The sequence below is a fragment of the Diabrotica undecimpunctata genome, chromosome 9 (assembly GCF_040954645.1).
Source record: "Diabrotica undecimpunctata isolate CICGRU chromosome 9, icDiaUnde3, whole genome shotgun sequence".
In the NCBI taxonomy this organism is placed as follows: domain Eukaryota; kingdom Metazoa; phylum Arthropoda; class Insecta; order Coleoptera; family Chrysomelidae; genus Diabrotica; species Diabrotica undecimpunctata.
Window position 1 is genome coordinate 68411755 of NC_092811.1, and position 18392 is coordinate 68430146.

Consider the following 18392-nt stretch of genomic DNA (forward strand, 5'->3'; position numbering starts at 1 on the left):
AGGATAATTTCCTTGATCTGTTGAATTGTCTCTGCATTCTGCATGATAGCGTCCCTTGTTGATTTTTCTGTCGTTGGTTTTTCGTGTTTCGTCAGTTTTTGTGTCGATGTTGTTGTCGTTCTTCTTCTATTCCTTGTCTCGTCCTCTTCGGTCTCGTATTCCGTACTATCGTACCTTGTCCTTGTCATAGGTGGAGGTGTCCTTCTGAGGCCCATCGATACTCTGGGCATCTCGTCTTCTTCAAAATTTAGCGATGTCGCCATCACTTTTCCGTGGTTCACTTTTCACTTATCACTCGATATGCAATTTGTAAGTATAGACAAATTGAATTTTGCCAAATAAAAAACCAGATCCGAGTTATGATCTCGAATCTGGTTTACTTTGTTTTTATCCCGCACTGGTCCTAATTTGTAAATAGGGGGAAATGAAATTTTTTCATAAAAAAGCTGGATCCGAGTAAATACTCGGCATCCAGCTGTCTTAAAATGTTTTAAGAGTTTTATTTATGCAAACACTCCGGCGTGCTCCGGACGGTAGTTAATGTCGGTAAGGTTCGTTTGCAAATGAGCTTTTTGCTTCAGCTGCGCATTTGCACGCGCACGTCCAATCCGAAAATTAACGGTGGGCGTGGCCACACGTGCAGCGCAACGTCCGACTAGCACTTTACACTCCGGTCACTTTTAACACACTGAACTTTTTTGGTTACTGCGCATCACGGCGCGCGTCTTTACACTCCCACGGTTTGTGCGTGTTGGCTTTGCAGAGCGTTCGCCCGGACACGTCCGCTCTGGTTGAAGTCTCGATGCAAACTGACTGATGGGGGACATGAGAGAGGGTTGTTCGTTCCATCGATCCATTTGTCCACTCCGAGAGGAGTATACAAACCGATCGGGGCCCAGGTCTACCTGCCTTTCGGCATACGACCTGGTCTAACCAATATCTAGTGAAGCCCTGTCAAGCGAACCCATCCCATCGCCGCACTCCAAAAATTCGCGGTGAAAGAAGAGCCCCCCTGATTTTCTTTATTTATAAAATACGTGGTTTACAATTGTTACAGAGTTTACATATAATGTGTCTTTAATTTCTATTGTGGAAGTTATTTACTATTGTGGATGGATTGGTGAGGTGAAAAGGGTTATATGTTGATCTATTTCTACTTACATTACTAGTTTGTCCTAATTAAACTATTCTAGCTGTGCTAATTTAACTAAAATCTATTTGTTTCTATTAAAATAAAATTTGAATTCTTATAATTATTCTATGTCCTATTTTATTCTATGTCCCTATTCTATTTTATTATCTACTGGTTATCCTACTATTCTAAGTTTAGTGTCCTGTCACTTTTGGTGTCCTGTCACTTTTAAAGTTTGTGTCCTATCACTTTCACTTTGCAACTGTCCTGCTGTGCACTAAAGTCTTTTGTACCGTGTCTCCAGCCGCAGAGGGCAAAGGTAATTTATTTGTGGCCTGAGGCCGATTTTACTGGCTTTACTGATGCCCGATTTTATGTAGGTGTGTATGTGTGGTTGTGTGTGTGTTTTGTGTGTGTGGGTGTGTGTGCGTGTGTGTGTGTGTATGTAGATGTGTTTTGATTGTGTATTAATTTGTGGGCTTGTATGTGTGTTCTACTGATCCATTTCGTCGTCATCTTGTATTAGTTGCTCTCCCCAGTCGTTTATCCATTTTGTTAGTTCTTTGTTTGTGGTGTCAACGTTCGTTGGTGGGTAAGTCATGTGTATTTGTGTTAATTTGTCTGTGAGTATGCGTCTTGCTGTTACTCTTTGGGGTATTGTGCAGTCATTTATTATGTGTCGTTGGTCTTCGGTTGTGTTACAGTGTGTACAGTTTCCGTTGGTGTCTCTTAGGTTGAATCGTTGGTAGTACTCTTGTGTGTGTCCGTGTCCGGTGAGAAGTTGTGTGGTTTTCCAATTGAATTTTGGATCCGTTAGTCTTACTTGTTGTATTATATTGTAGGTCTTGCGTCCTTTTGTCGTAGTGTTCCAGTCTTGTTGCCATTTTTCTAGTTTTGTATTTAGTTTGATCTGTTTTATGTCGTCTTTAGTGGTTATTGTTATTGTGTTTTGTGCCTGATTTGCTAGATTGTGCGCAATTTTGTGTCCTTGCTCGTTTCTATTTATTTTTGTGATGGTGTACAGGATATTGTGTTTTGTGAGCGTCTCCAGGTTCTTTTTTATTTTAATGATGTATTTGTTTCTGTTATTTCCGTTATACAGTTGTTGTATAAGGATTTGTGAGTCTGTATAAAATGAGATTGTTTTGTCTCTGTATTCTAGTATGTTCCGTGTGATGTTTTCGGTGTTAATGTGTAGAGCAAGGGTTTCCAGGTCGTTTATGTTTCCACTTGTTAGTATTTTGTAGATAGTTCTAATGTTTGTTCGTGTTGTTTCTATGTTTGTTCCTATTGTCTTGCTTGTGTTGTCTCCTGTAGTTTTGACACTTGCATCTGCGTATGCTTTTATGTCAGGTGTATTTGTGTTATGTAGTTGTTTTATAATTCGTACTGTCGGGTGTGGTGTCTCTATCGTACTAGTTTTTAATGTATTTATTGCGTCCTTGTGTTCTGTGTAAGTTTTATGTGTTGCCAAGGCATCTACGCTCAGCGGAGTTGTTCCGGCTAGTATATGGAGGGCCGATGTGGGGGCGGTGTTATATGCCCTCGTGATTGCTCGCAAGAATGGTCTCTCTGTGGCAGCCAGTTGTTTTGCGATTCTCGAGTCTGTCGCTCTTTTTCCCCAGATCTCTGCTCCGTATAGGAGCATGGGTTTTATCGCGCCTTCGTAGATAGCCTTGAGTGTGTGTGCTTTGTGACCCCAGTCTTTGCCTGCAATTATGAACAGCTTGTGTCCAATGTCGGCTGCTTTCTGCCTGTTAAACTTGACATGTTCCAACCATTGAAGGCCCGTGTCTATGGTCAGCCCTAGGTATTTTAGGGTTGCTGACGGTGTTATTAAATCATTGCTGATTCTGACTCGGGGGGCCCTGGTTGGTCTATGTGGGATGAACAAGGCTTCTGTCTTTCTACTGTTGTATAACAGTTTGTAAGACTCAGCCCATTTTTCACACGCTGTCCATATCTGCGACCATTTGTGTTCAATTTGGTTTAGAGATTTTCCTGTAAGCAAAATTATCTGGTCGTCGGCGAAAGCTTGTACTATGTCATAGTCGGTTGTGACGTTTGTTTGCTCTATGGTGTCGAACCAAGACTCCATCAGTAGAATCCACAAGATGGGGTCCAGGCTCGACCCCTGAGGGCAACCTTTTTCTGTCTTGTCTTGTATGTTTTCGGTCGTGATCGTACGGTTTTCTAGAAAATTCGTACAAAGTCCAAGTATGTTGTGTGGTGTGTGTACTTCGTGTAATTTGTTTTTTATGGCTGGTATCCATGCTGAATTGAAGGCATTCTGGAGATCCAGCGTTATTACAAGTGTATGGAATTTGTGTTGTTTGTTGAAGTTTATTTTGTCTATGATTTGTGTTATGGCGTCTATTGTCGAGTGTCCCTATCTGAAACCAAATTGGTTTTTATTTAGTTTCTCGTTTGTTTCTAAGTAATGTGTCAGTCTTCTGGCCGTTAGCTTGTCTAGGATCTTCCCCAGTGTTGGAAGGAGGCAGATCGGCCTTTTGCCCCCATCTTTTTTGGGTAGCCAGACCATGTCCGCCCTCTTCCAACACTCTGGGAATTCACCTGTGTGTAGGCAGTGGTTGTACAGTTCCGTCAGTAATTCTGGTTTTATATTGTGTATGATTTCAACTATTTCTTTACTGAGTCCGTCAGTGGCCGTGGCTTTTTTGTTTTTCATGTCTCGTATTGTGGTCTGTATCTCGTCCTGTGTAAAATCTATGTCATTTTCTGTATTGTGCGTGTATTCTTTCGTTCTCAGTGTTTTGTGTGTGTCGTTGTCATCTTCCTCATTGTCTTTTGGAAAGTATTTCGTGTGTAGGTATTTTATCGTGTCCTCCCTGTTTGTTGTGTATGTTCCATCTGATCTTTTGATGGTGTTTATTGTACTGTTGCTGTCTTCTCTTTTTTTGATTATTGTGTAGCCTATGTTCCAGGGATTGTCTGGGTCGTGATTTGTCAGGTACTGCCTAATTGCTGTTCTTTTTGCTAGTTTAATAGCGTCTTTATATTTTCTTTTGTTTATTGTATATGCTATTTCGTCCCTTCTTCTGTTTATGGGATCCCTTTCCTGTTGGTAACGTCTTCTACTTTTATTTGTTTCCCTTTTTAATCTGTCTAGTTCCTCATTCCACCAAACTTGGTTTGGCTTCCTGTTTCTTGTTATTCTTCTCGAAGCTTCCTTTGTGATTTGGATAAAGTCTTTTTGTATGTTTTCAGCTTTTAGGTCGGTAGTACCTGACAGATCCCAAGCCTTTGTGTTCACGAGTGTGTTTAGTTTGTTTCTGTCTATGTGTGCTATGTTGAGTTTGGGTTTGTTTGTGTTTAGGTTGTGTTGTGTATGTCTTTTGATGTTAAAGGTAATGTATTGGTGGTCGCTAAGAGTTTCCTCCTCCACGACCATCCAATCATTTACTGACATGTTTTTAGTCAACGTCAAGTCTATCCAACTTTTCCCCCTCAAGGTGAGAAAAGTTGGAGGACTATTGTGTTTGTTGTGTATGTATATATGTTTTGTGGTTGTCCAGTCTATTAAGTTTTGTCCTCTGGTGTCGGTTATGTTACCTCCCCAGCTTGTGTGCTTCGCGTTAAAGTCTCCTGTGATTATTGTCTTGTTTGTGTCTGTTTCTATTTGTGTTTTGTGTTTGTTTAATATGTTGTTGTTGTCTCCTCCGGGTGGGTCGTAAATGTTTGTGATTGTGTAAATAGTATTGCCGGATTGGAGGTGTATAGTTGTTGAATTTTGGTCCGTTCTGTTTGTTATTAGTGTAACTTGTTTTGTGAGTTTTTTGTGTACTAATATAGGCGCTTTTGAGATTTTGTATAGCCCTACTGCGCTATATTCGCTATTTTGCCAGATGTTATGGCCTGATTCGTGTACGAGGGCTATATCTATCTTCTCGTTGTTCATTTTATTTATCAGTTTGTCTATCGCCTCTGGACCTCTTCCAGCGTTGAACTGGATGAAAGAGGTCATACTGGTGTTGTGTTTGCTGTGTGTGTGTGTGTTTAGTTTTGTGTGAGTTGTGTTTTGTCTTGTCTTGTCTTGTTTTGTCTTGTCTTGTTTAGTGTTCGTAGTCCGTTTGTTGTGTGGCTTCTTCTAGTTTTTTCATTTGTATAGGGCATTTAGTGTCTTTTGCCATGTGCGATCTGGGTACTAGGCCCATAATCTGGCAATTTGCGCAGTTGAAAACCTTGCTAGAGCATGTTGCTCCTTCATGTTTCCCCGCGCATTTGAAGCAGATCGGGTCTTTTGCGGTACAGTACTTTTTGGAATGGTTGTACTTGCAGCATTTGAAGCACATACTTACTCGTATGTACTCCGTTACATAGTATTTAGTGAGGTCGAAGTATATGTATCCGTTTTTTAATATATCTTTGATGATCCTTGTTGGACCTTCAACTATTACATTCTCAAGCCATGGATTTCTACATGGCTTGGAATGTATGATTTTTAGATTGTCGAGTTCATCGCCGAATTTTTCTTCGAGCGACTCATTTTCTGCTCTGATGGCTCCAGCAAAGTTTTCTCTTGTCTGTCTTTTGTCCATGCCCGTTATCATAAGTAACGGGTCTTTTGTTCGGGTCACGTCTGTTGTTTCAATGCTGTTGCATGTGGCCGTTTTTTGTTTTAGTTCTAAATGTTTTGTCCTGTCCTCTGTAGAGATTATTATGGTATTGTCGTCTCTTGTTCTTTTGATTGACATATTTTCTAGGTCTTTAGGTTTAATAGTCTGTCTTAGTTTGTCCATAAGTTTTCCGTCGTTTCCTTTCAGTTTTATCATCGTGTCATATTTCTTTTTTGTTTTTGGCGTGGTCCAAGGTTGTTCCTGCTGTGGTTTTGCTACGGTCGTTTTTGTAATCGTAGCGTATGTTCTTGTTGGTTGTGTATTTGTTGTGTTCTGTGTTTCCGTGTGTTCGGTTGTGTTTGTATTTGGCTGTGTGGATGGGTGTGTGTTTGGTTGTGTGCTTTTGTGTGTGGATGAGTGTGTGGTCTCTTGTGTTTGTGTGCCTAGTATTTGTGTAGGTTTTGGTGTTGTGGCCGGTGTTTGTGTTTTGTGTGCATTTATAATTGTGTTCTTGATTTCGTTTAGCTCTTTCGCTAAGTATTTTTGTGTTTGTTGGTTTGTTGTTTCAAACTCGGTTGTGTTCTTTTTATTTAGGAGGTCGATTAGACTGTCCTGTAGTTCAGTGATTTTATTTTCCTGAAGATATAGCTGTGTTATGAGTGCATCATACATCTCAATAAGCTTGTTGGTGTTGTCCAGGACATTTATTCTGTCTTTCGTATTAAAAGAAATTTTACCTCTGCCCTCTGGTGTTGTTCTAGAGACAGAGGCGATCATGTTTTCTTTAATTATTTGTATTCTTGTGGCGTTTTCAATTATAATTTCCCTCGTTGGCCGGTCAAAGTTGTAACTATTTTCAGGGTTTTGCTCCCTGTTGGTGGTCAAGGATTCGTGTTTGCTTCCAGAAGCCGAGTCTCTGCTGTGACTCCTGCTTCTACTCATTTTTGTGGGCGCCATGGAGACGCGTGGCGCGTCTTCGTCCATATTTGCCGTATCACTTATGTTTATTTGTGTTGTGTGTTTTCACTTGTCAGTGTAAAGTATGTGTTTATTTTATAAAGTTTGAAAAAAGTTTTAGATAGTTTCAAAATAAAAGTTTTATTCACTGTGCACTATCAGAATATATATATATATTAAAATATTAAAAATGTCTTGGAATATATGCAAAAGTTAGTATTCTCGATAATAGAGTTCAATTATATTATTTAATTTAATAATAAAGTTCAATCATTTATTTAATTTAATTTTAATGTCGTATATTGTTTCAATGTTCATTTAATACTTTAAAATATCTTACGTAAGTTCATTTTAATCCTTTTGCATTAACACTATACCACAGTAACTTAACTTAAACTTATTTTTAGATTTCACTTAACTATTATTTTATTGTCACTAAAACTAATTTACCATTGTCACTTAAAAACTAAAGTTTTATTTCCGCACGAAAATTCGAGTTTATAATTGTCTATACATGTTTATGACGTATTTAATTTGTCAATCGCGCGCTTCCCGTTTAGAAAGGAGCTGCAGAGTCGGTCCGCCGGCTAGGTACCGAACGCGCATCGCCGCCGCGCAACTGGATGCGCGGACGATCGCACGTGCGGGCGGGAGGCTGCTCCCGATATCCTCTCCTCGCGGTGCGCGGTGGTCACTGACTAACTAAAAATTGAACCGTACGCGCAACTGGTTCGCGCATTCTTTTTCATGCATGTATGCGGGTCAGATGTGCGGAGCGTAACACGTCTGATCGCTTCGGAGGTCGAAGAGCAACTGTCTGATGGGGGACATGAGAGAGGGTTGTTCGTTCCATCGATCCATTTGTCCACTCCGAGAGGAGTGTACAAACCGATCGTGGCCCTGGTCTACCTGCCTTTCGGCATACGACCTACTGATGGGGGACATTGCTAAAATGGCGTGCCCTCCAAGTAAAGACTTGGCCGGACCCTGAGCTTCCTGGCCTTTCGGCATACGCTCTTAGCGAAACCTCTGCCCCTACGAGTCCGACACCAAAGTGAAGGTGCCACGGGGCGCGTACCAAAGACGTCCCGTGGGTCCCCCCGTGGGGGTACCCCGTAGGGTTACCACGACACGTCTAGCACACGCAACCCGCGGGGGCTCCACCTTCCCCGTAGTACCTGTGTTGTGAGTACCTTGCCTACCCGTTACTCCCACACTACGGGCGGGTAGGTTCGGCAGGCGGAGGAATTTCCACCTCACACGTAGACAGGTCGCCGCCGAGGATCTCTCCTCTACCACTCTTGGATCTCCCGGTGGGTACGTGCCGGGGCACCTACACCGCTCCTGACCGCCGTCAGGAACGGTGTGTCCACACCCCTCCTGACCAAGGTCAGGAGAGGTATTTACGGGCCCAGCTCGTTCAACCTCACCAGGCTCTTTTGGAATGGGAGTAGAGTGGTCCCACGAGTAGTCTCGTCTCGGATACTAGGAGTGTAGACCGGTGACCGTGTCGCCGAAGCGACCGTGTGCGTTTCTACAAACCCGACACCTCTAGCGACGGCTCTCCACCTCCCTATTCCTACTCATTAGTCGCCTCTTACGACAGGCAGGGCTTTCTGACCCCGGCCGTATTCTTATCTCCGCGGGCCGGACGGAGACTGATGGGGGACAGTGGGAATCTCGTTAGTCCATTCATGCGCATCATGACGAGGCATTTGCCTATCAAGGTGGAGCCATACCTCTTTTGGGCTGCAGGCCGGGTGATGCCGGCTGGGTGGCTACGATTATCACGCAACCAAACCCCCGCCATCCGGAAACCGGCCTTTTCCTGCTGGTCTGTTCCGATCCGGAAAGTAACAAACCAGCAGCGTATCGCCCTTTATAGTCCGATGAATGGCCAGCTAAAAATCGCTCGAGATCCACCACCCTTCTCTTCACTTACTAACTTGACCAAGCCAAATCGAAGGCAAATAATATAATAATAGAAAGTTTAAAATAGTAAATATAGGAAAATAGAATATATCTCGGTAGCGGGATGTTTTAAGTACCAGCAATTTTTGTGTTGATCTGTGTCTATAGCTCGTTGAAGGCTACCCTGGTCTGTCCTAGTGCATTATACCTTCAGTCTAGGTATCCAATCAGTTCACTCGGTTGCAGCTGCCGAATCCTGTCATTGCCGACAGAGAAGAGCGAACGCGTCACGCAGTAAGAGTGCTTATTACCACGATTAACATTAACCGTAACAGCTGCACTCTTAAGGCGCAGTTACCCATATTTATTTATATATTTATATTTATAAGTTATTCTATCCATTGTTGTTTAGTTTCGGGAATCTAAAAAGAAATAATAAACCATCGTAAAAATAAACAAACTACTGATAAATTGTTACATATTATTTATTGTATCTTTTGAGAGTACAAATGAAGGCTCTGAAGACGAGACTGTTTTAGAACCGATTGAGAACGAAGGTGCACTATCACATTCACCTTCTGCTTCTAGTGCTATTCAAAATCAGGATGATATAGAAGGTGGAGATAAAACACCGTCCAACCAGTTGTCATAAAAACGGCTAGAGGAAAAAAAAGAAGAAAAGTAACTCCAACAGAGCAAGTACAACATCAAATGGATGAGGCCCTTAAAATTTTAAAGGCAAATGTTAATTGCAAGCCGGAAAAGGATATTTTACAATTATTCGTTGAACCGATTCTCACCAAATTGAGGGCAATTGATGGAAACACTCAACAATTAGCCATGCATGAGATAGAAACATAATGTTTCGGTTGAGAAATTCAAACCATCATAGGTCAATTCTGCAGAATAATATAGGACAACAAACAGCAGCTCATACATCACAATCACATTAACATCAATCTCAACCTTCCCCATACTCTCAGCAGATGTCGCCATATTCTCAACATTCTCTACCCTGTCCAATGTCTGAACCAACTACCTATGCTCAAAACCTTGGTGGCTCTACACAATGGCAATTTCAAGCACATGATCCACGCTATGATGAATCAACCCAATCAACTTTAAACAATCAAACAAACGATTCATACAATGCCTGTTAAAACTATGTTATTCGAATTAATATTTTTCGTTTATAATTTACTGATATGTTTATTTTCGCTTACGTTGTAATAAAAAATAGAGGTTATAACTAAAATAATATACATACCTTTATTTCATCCCTTAGTTCTTGATTTAAAGCTTTACATACTTATTGAACACAATTTGCAACAGTTTGTCTGGAACATTTGAAGAGGAATCCCAAACTTCTATAACTATCACCTATAGCTACAAATCGTAACGTAATCGCCAGTCTTTGATCGATTGGCACACTCATCCTCATATTCGTATCCTGTTGTTTGAATCTAAGGTCCAACTTTTGTCCATCAAAATTCGAAGTCGGCTGCAGCCATTCTGCAGAAATTTTCAAAATATCCGGAAGGCTCTTTTAAAAACTCTGATTACATTGAGACCTACTGTATCTACAATATCATAAAAACTCAAATAAGTATATATTTTTTTAAAATACACAGTCTCAAACTGTTATTGGCATAGCCTAAAAAATAAATTTACAATGGATGTAATTTAGGTTACGTACACAATTTGAAAGTCTTATTTTTTTACTTACCTCTGCCGACCTCTCATATACGATGTCACCCACCACCTCTTCCTTTTGCGTTTTTTCATTTTATTTTGTAATATAATTCCCGCATAAATATTGCACATGCTAGCAGACGCAATAACTTGTTGCCTAGGGTCCATGGCCGTTGTTGCAGCACTGATATTGGTTTCGCATTGGAAAGGCGAACTAAATGCGTCACATATCTGTATGAACCACATACCATTTTGACACACCTGGTTTGCACAATGGCAAGCCAATGCGAACTACGCACCACTTTCGTGGTTCGCTGAACCACGCGCCGTGTAACTGCGCCTTTACCAGCGTTAATCGCCATTCCCCTCTTCTCGAAGAATTCGACGGCTGTCCAGAGCTGTTCTATGGCTCCTGCCTCTTGTAGGGGTTCTTTGAAGCCCCATGGGGTATGTCCTCTTCCATGGTGCACTTTGTTTATATCATCTGTCACTTTTACTGTTTAGGTTACCGTTCACGGCAGTGTTTGTTTACGGTTTGTTTATATTAGCTTATTTTGGCTATTTATTATTATTTGTTATGGGTGTTTATTATTTCAACTCTTTTCACCAACTTATTGCTTATTATTGTTTTGGGTATTTATTAATTTTACTATTTACACTAACTTATTATTTATAGTTTAACTGTTTATTATTTTCACTAATCACTAAAAGTATATTAGTTTTGTTGTCGCTAGTTTCTTCTTTAATTAAAATTAATTCACTGGGTGCGCGATTTGAATAATGCTATATTTGCATTGTTTTTGCCTGCCGCATTTCACTAATTCACGTCTTGGCCGGCGAGGTACCGGACGCGCATCGGCACCGCGCAACTGGCCGTCGGGCGGGTCGCTGTTGCGTCTGCCTCTCACGGAGTATTAAATTCGACTAAATTTTATACCCTACGTGCCTACGTGCAAACAAGCGTCTACCGACAGCGTGTACCAAATGGCTCTCAGATATGTACATAGGCAACTCACAATACATATTTCAAAAAATTACACTACAAGACACGTTTAATCGATCAAACTATTCAACGTATTTTAAGCATGATTGTGCGTGGAGACTGTAGGTCGTGGGCTTTTATTTTAAAATTATTTTGTATGAAACTATTTGCCCAGTAGCAAAATTACGCGAAAAATATTTGAATAATTTAATCCATTAAATTTGTAGGTCTATTGGTATACCTACCTACGGCTAGATTATTTCTCGAATAATGAAATCACAATTTTCTGAATGGCCAAATAAATGTTTTTGAGAATATTTATTAAAACTTGTGAATTTATTTTCACTTTAAATGTAATCACGATTATACATAGTATATTACATAATGCGTCTTGTAAATATTACGCATGTAAAGTAAATAAAATTATCTGGTTATTTAAAAATCAAAATGATTACCTACCTATTTCAGACCAATACCTATTTATACTATTAACGCACGTGGATATAAAAGCATGGTATAAAATACATACATTTTTTTAAACAATATAGTAGCATTTTGTATACCGGTACCTGCAAAAAAAACAAGGATTTCAAATTACAACTTATTTACTTCATACTGTAACTATTAAACAAAATATATTTATTTTTCATAAGAGCACTAATAGAAATACGTTGGCTTTCTTCATTATTAGGCTTAGCTAGACATACAGTTTGGGGTTTTCTTTTCTTGTTTGTAGAGAAGAGTCTACGTTGCTGTGTGATTTTTTTATTATGCGGAAAATTAACGTTTTCTTTTTATCAAGTTATAAGTTCTGTCTGTAGAGGTTTGCTTTAAAGCATCTACTATTCTTGAAACTTGGATGGAACTATTGGATTTTCATAAACTTGCAGTATGGGACTCTCAGTACCTATTGAAAAAAAAAAACTAAATCTAATGTCCTACTACTGACTGCGGGGGCCAAGATGGAATGAATGATTAAAAGAAACATAAATCTGACCCCTATTACAGTAAAATACACATCCATGAAACGCCAATAAACTTTATTACCAATGTAAGTTTAATAATAAAATGCTTGCCCCTCTGTTACCTGTTAACACCCATAACAATAGTTCATACTTTACCTATATATTCATTGATATTACAGCATAATAATATCCTATAACATGAAATGAGCTTAAAAATATACTATTAATTTTTAATTAATAAGCCAGTTGATGTTGTCAATTCTGGACAATATACCTACATTATATTTTTAAATAATTTTAAGTGAATTTTTTATTTTAAATATTTTAAACCAAAAATATATATGTAAAAATAATATGTGGTTACTAAATAAAATCTTGATATCTGATACATACCACTAACTCCAGGTTGAGGTTCTGGTTGTAAAACTGGGCCTTTCTGCTTCAAATATCTGCAAAGTAAGTGAATATGTTTACACATATTCCATTTAATGCATGAGTCTATGCATGTACAAGAATACTTGTGTAAACATACACCACATTCTGTACAGAAAATGTTACAGTTACTGTTAGCTTGGTTTTCTTCAACTGTATATATTTCAAAATTATTTGAAGATGATGACGGAATTGCCCAGCCATTTCCATTACTAATTATTAAACCAGCATCCATTTTCTCACTGCTTTTATGACGATTACGTAATTCCTTTATTTTGGTACATACTTTGCCCTTATTTAGTACAATTATTCTACTAAATAACTTATTGCGTATAAATTTCATGATTTCATGGATTGCCTTATCCAGTCTTTTGACCTTTTGGCCTTGAAAATAAACATATTTTATGGTCCTGTGCATCCTCTTCAGATGCATGTTTGTATTCAAACCACTATATTTTCGTTGACAGTAGGCCCAAGATTCAACATTATTTACAAAATTATCCATAAAGTAGTTTGCAAAGTCGATAGTTAACGGATCACTTAACATGGTCTGGAGAAAACTTTGGAGCATTGCATCAAATGCGGAAATGTCCCTTTCCTGAAGGATGGTCCTCAAGTACTTATAGACCAGCACCTACAAACGTAAGCACATAATGATTCTTTTGAACTTCTTTATTTAAACAGGAAATATTAATATGACAAATGACTCACTCTTGTATGTTTTAATTTAAAAACAAACCTGCTTTTCCTTTAATGCAATTTTTGTCAAATTCTTTCGCCATGTCCGATCCACATGCCAGGAACAAAATAAACTTAAAGTGAATGTTAATGAAAATTAATTTTCTAAAAAAACATATACACACCGAAACTGAGATGGTCCCATTATTTTTTCCTATGCTTTATAGTATATCTGCGCCATATCTGACATAAATGTTTTACAAAGAATTACTTCTCCAATTCTTTTCCTTACACAATTAAAAAAAATGGTCATAACTTCTGTATCTGCTCTATTCGAAATCAAGAAGGCACAGGGAAATCCTTCTCTTAGATTATCCAGGACTAGTAATGTATGTAGCTCAAAATTGTACTGATTTAATCCATGTGTTCCATCCACGCAGATACAATCAGACCCATACTTCTTAAGAACCTAAAAAATAAAATGAAAAAAGATATTCTTCATAAAAAGAGATGGAAATAACTACCTTTAGTTTATTACATTTTTTAAGTTAAATTTGGGCAAATTTATTTATTTATCTGCCAGAGAAGAAAAATATAAATAAGAAATCACTAACCTCTTCTTGCCCTGGAGTCATAATAATCAAAATGAAGTCATCATATTTTAGTTCTGGACAATGCTGTAGATAGGTTTGCTGTGCTTTATACAGTAATACACAATTAGAGCTATCCATTTGCTTCACCCACGAATCAACACTTACTGCACCATTTTGATGACGAAAAACTGTTGACTGTAAATTAAAGCTTTTCTCTATGTTATAAAGATCTTTTTTTGTAAGAAGATGAATCCTTTGTAGCTGGGAATCAGTATGCAGAGAATCTTGTACACTGTCCAATATCTGAGTCACTGGGATTTTTGCAGCCAATGTTTCTCTTTCATCTTTTGTTAAACATAGGTGGCCAATATCACTTTCATGACCAACATGAGTTTCCAAGAATGTAATTTCAGAATCACCACTAGGCTGCATAATAAGCTTTATTGATGCTGGACAATACCCATTTATTCTGTTACTTCCCTGGGTTTTTAGGTGACGTATACCTTTGCTTGAGGAATTAAAAATGCCCGATCTATGACAATAATACATTGAAACTGTGTGGTCTTTTGCAGAAAAAGCACCTCTTCTTTTCACAAAAAAAGAACTAGTATCTCTTTCAAGTAGTAAATTCTTCTAAACATGTAAATTTGTGGTTACAAAATTTCAAAGTTAGTTCATGAATATTTTCAAAATGTTTATGCAAATGTAATGTCACCACTGATGAATAATCACAAAGTGGACATTTTTTGTTGCCTTGGACTGATCTATTTTGAAGATTTTGTGTAGTAGCATGTTTTTTTTATGGTAGTTAAATTTCCTCTTATTTTCAAATGTTTTGTTGCAGATACTGCATTCAAACTTATGTTCTTTCTGTAGGTGAGGAATTTCCTCCCCTGAAATATAGAAATGCAAGTTATAAATACCATTTATAAAATAAATTTAAATTGATTCTTACCAGAATGTTTAAACTTGATGTCTCTTTTTAAATTCCATTGCTTACTGAAGTCATTTCGCATCTAGAACACTTTATTTGCACCTCCATAACACAAATCAAAACACTATAATATCAGTTATAGACAGAAAAGAAAACAATCAACAATCTATTTTATAAAACTGTCACTGTATAAAAACTGACCGAAAAATAATTGAATTCCTGGTTGCCTATCTGTGTCCGAGAGCTATTTGGTACGCGCTGCCGGTAGACGCTTGTTACGTGCAACTGCTTTCGCGCATTTTATTTTATGCGGGTCGATATGCGTATGAATTCTGCTGGAGCGTAGCACGTCTCTGAGTGGGTAGGGACAGGATTTTTTTTTCTAATTTACATATGACCAGGCATCTTGAATCAAATTCTGGTCGTGACTTTCTGAAGGAACAGTATTTGAATATGTCGACGGTGAAAGTTCACAACCTTCTATGTCAAAATACCCAACTTTACAGGAGAGCATAAAAACTGTATTTTACATAAGTTTTGCAAATTATTATAATTTTTTTCATTACTCCGTTTTAGGAAATTAGTTTACTTTAATTTAATAAAGAAATCTTTGATATATAAAAAATAATATAATCATAAATTGACATAGGAGGTTGGGTACCTATCAGTATTCATAAAATTAATGACATAGGTGGTGGCAAAAGAAACAACAAACTCGCATTTTACTGTATTTTTCAGTTCATATAATACCCATAAATGATTGATGATTTCAAAATAATAAAAACATAGTTTAATGTGGCAAGTTATTATAAAAATAATGAGCCGCAAGAGGTATAACACTTTTAAGCTGCTGCAAATGGTTGAATTTTAATTCATTTATTTTTTGTTTTTCCTTGTACATTTGTGGATAAGGGTCGTTAGATATTTTTTGGCACGACGTTTTAGCTCCGAAAAAGCGCTGTCCATAAAGCTTAGTTTATAATACAGTCTTCCTTCTGGAGTGTACTTAATGGCACACATTTGGTGTACTGTTGTATCTGTGGTCTTCGTAACTGGACGGATGGACGAAAATCTAAAATATAAGACAGGATTATTCAATAACAGTAAAATTGAAACAATATTAGTAGTAGGTGCATACTTTTATAGTTATTTAATTACCTTTCATAATTCGGCCCAGAATAATCTTTAAAAAATAATCGTAATTAATCGTAAGTGAGATATTTGGTCCTGTAAGGAAAATGCTTTAGTCGTGCTTCCTTAGTAACTGCTAGGTATTCGTGGGGTAAATAGATATCTCTATTTTTTAATTTCTTTTCAATAGTTGCATGGACTAAGTCACTCCATCTGAGTGTGACAGTGCAGATGCTTTTAGGCAAGGTGACAGCTTTACTGCCTGCAAGTCAAGGCAAAGGATTTTGCACTTGTTTTGTACTCCTTTTTTCTTGTTCCTTCTCTTTTTCTGCCCGATCCATTTGTTTCTCCTTGGCATGTGACGCATAATCTTCATCAGACAAATTACCAACGCTATGCTGACAACAAGTATCGCACTGATCTTTTTTAGGCGTAAATAGTGAAATATTTTTTGAAACAATAAGTTCTCTGAAACTGGTTCTAGACAGTCGTTCTTGTCCTGTTTCCTTACACCTTTCTAAGTACAACCTACGCAACTGTTAAAAAAAAAGAAATTATTGGTTCTAGGTAAAGCTTACTGCTGCCCTTTCGGCAGTAGTGGGATTCAAGCTTAGGTAATGAGTCGATATATTCCGCGGCAAACTTTGATTTTGCAGTTTTTTCTGTGTTAGCTTTTCTTTTTGAACCACCACCAGAAGTGGAAGGGGTATCATTAATATTTTTATCAGATCTCATTCCATGTTCTCCGTTTTTCGCCCAGTTCTGGCAAGATCAACTATTTATAGATAGGGTGTTGCAAAACATTTCCTTACACACTTCTTTTCATTCATTATTTATTTTTAGGTGATAATGAAAACTATTCTCTCGTCTATCTCCAGACGTTGGTCTTCGTTTTTGGACAGGTTTTTTACGATCTAATAAGGACGAAACAAAGGTTTTTCGTTCATTCCAAGACAAAAATTCCCAAAAGTGTTTAAACATTTGGTTTCTAACTTCATCCGAAAAAATTTGACAAAACCTTTTATTCGATCTGTTACAGGTTTCTTTGGTACAACGAGGGCAAATCTTTCTTTCTTTAGCTTTAACGACTTTAGCGATTCCTTTATTTATTGTTTCTTTTCTTCTATCTTTATATTCATAAATTTTACCTTCCCTTCTAAGTTGCATCTTCATGTTTTTTTCCACTTTGTAGGTTCTGCTTTACGATTCCTCTTTCTTGTAGTATATTCATCACCCGGTGTATCTACAACAGTTGCAGTAGAAGTACCAGGCAATTCCTCTTTATTAAAAGTGTTATTGCTGCAGTTAGTAATGTTGGGAGAAAAACCAGGATCACTTTCTTTGTCATTGACTAATTCTAATTCAGAGTTTTCATTTACCACATAATTTATGGTAAATGCATTTTCATTTTTACTATCGTCCTCGTTTTTTTCAATTATGATAGCATTGTCTTTTAACCAAATAGGAACTTCGCTGGATAGTAATATGTTACTAGGAACTTCACTGGATAGCAATGTGTTACTAGAAACTTTGCTGGATGGTAATGTGTTACCTACTGATTCTAAAAAATAAAATAAAATTGGATTAACAGAAGTTTACGGCCTGAAAATCATTCAGAATTGCATACCCAAAATAACTGAAGTTTGTGTATCATTATCAGCTAATTCCAGGTTGTTTATCTCAGGACATGGATAATCTGAATTTTCATGGCAATTTTCTACTGTGTAATTATTTATTTGACTACTGTTAATACAATTAAGATCGAGTTCCTCCTGATTACAAGAATCTTCAACGGTATGTAACGCCACTGAGTCTAAAATTAGAAATCAATCATTTAGGTATGTTAAAAAAAACGGACAAACAACACTAATACCTAGATGTATTGCTAATCATATTATAAAATATCTAAACTTACCAAGATTGTTTAAACTTCCCAGACAATCATCGTTATTAACTTGAATATTGAGAGCAAGATTTACCAACACATGGCCTCTTGATGTAAACCCCTACTTGAATCTCTAGACATCGTGTTTGGCACTTTATAAACTGTTTATGATACGAATATTATACGAAAACTATACAACTGTTTATTATAAATATGAATACTATAAAAAGTAGATATAATAAAAGCAAACAAAGATTTAATTTCACGAAACGAAATAAATTCACGTGTTGAATGCACATTGAATCTGTTGACATGAAAGGTAATAGTAATTTAGGTTAGGTGAGAAAAGCCGGACTCAAACTCCAATATTCGTGGCGAAGTATAAAACGAGTCATGTGACATAGAAGATCCGGGATATTGCTGGGATCTAGAGGCCAATTAATGAAATAACGACATAGGAGCTTGTAAACAGTAAAAATACATATGTATCTTTAATTTAGGGTAAAAAAGAAAATTGTCAAAA

General features: G+C 37.6%; 2 protein-coding genes across 2 annotated transcripts; both read right to left on the minus strand.

Moving 5' to 3' along the window:
* Positions 1-1625: 1625 nt before the first annotated feature.
* Positions 1626-3230, minus strand: LOC140451067 (uncharacterized). Its single transcript, XM_072544785.1, has one exon. The coding sequence runs from the start codon at positions 3228-3230 to the stop codon at positions 1626-1628; it is 1605 nt and encodes a 534-aa protein (XP_072400886.1).
* A 6656-nt stretch (positions 3231-9886) lies between these two features.
* Positions 9887-14468, minus strand: LOC140451069 (uncharacterized). The gene is given in 6 exon segments (XM_072544788.1): positions 9887-10089; positions 12610-12818; positions 12948-13282; positions 13388-13460; positions 13512-13795; positions 13941-14468. Coding segments are annotated over 6 exon segments (1632 nt in total).
* Between the last annotated feature and the right edge of the window lie 3924 nt (positions 14469-18392).

Excerpts from the sequence above, each read along its gene's own strand:
- LOC140451067 (XM_072544785.1), bottom strand. The coding sequence starts at position 3,230 with ATGGAGTCTTGGTTCGACACCATAGAGCAAACAAACGTCACAACCGAC.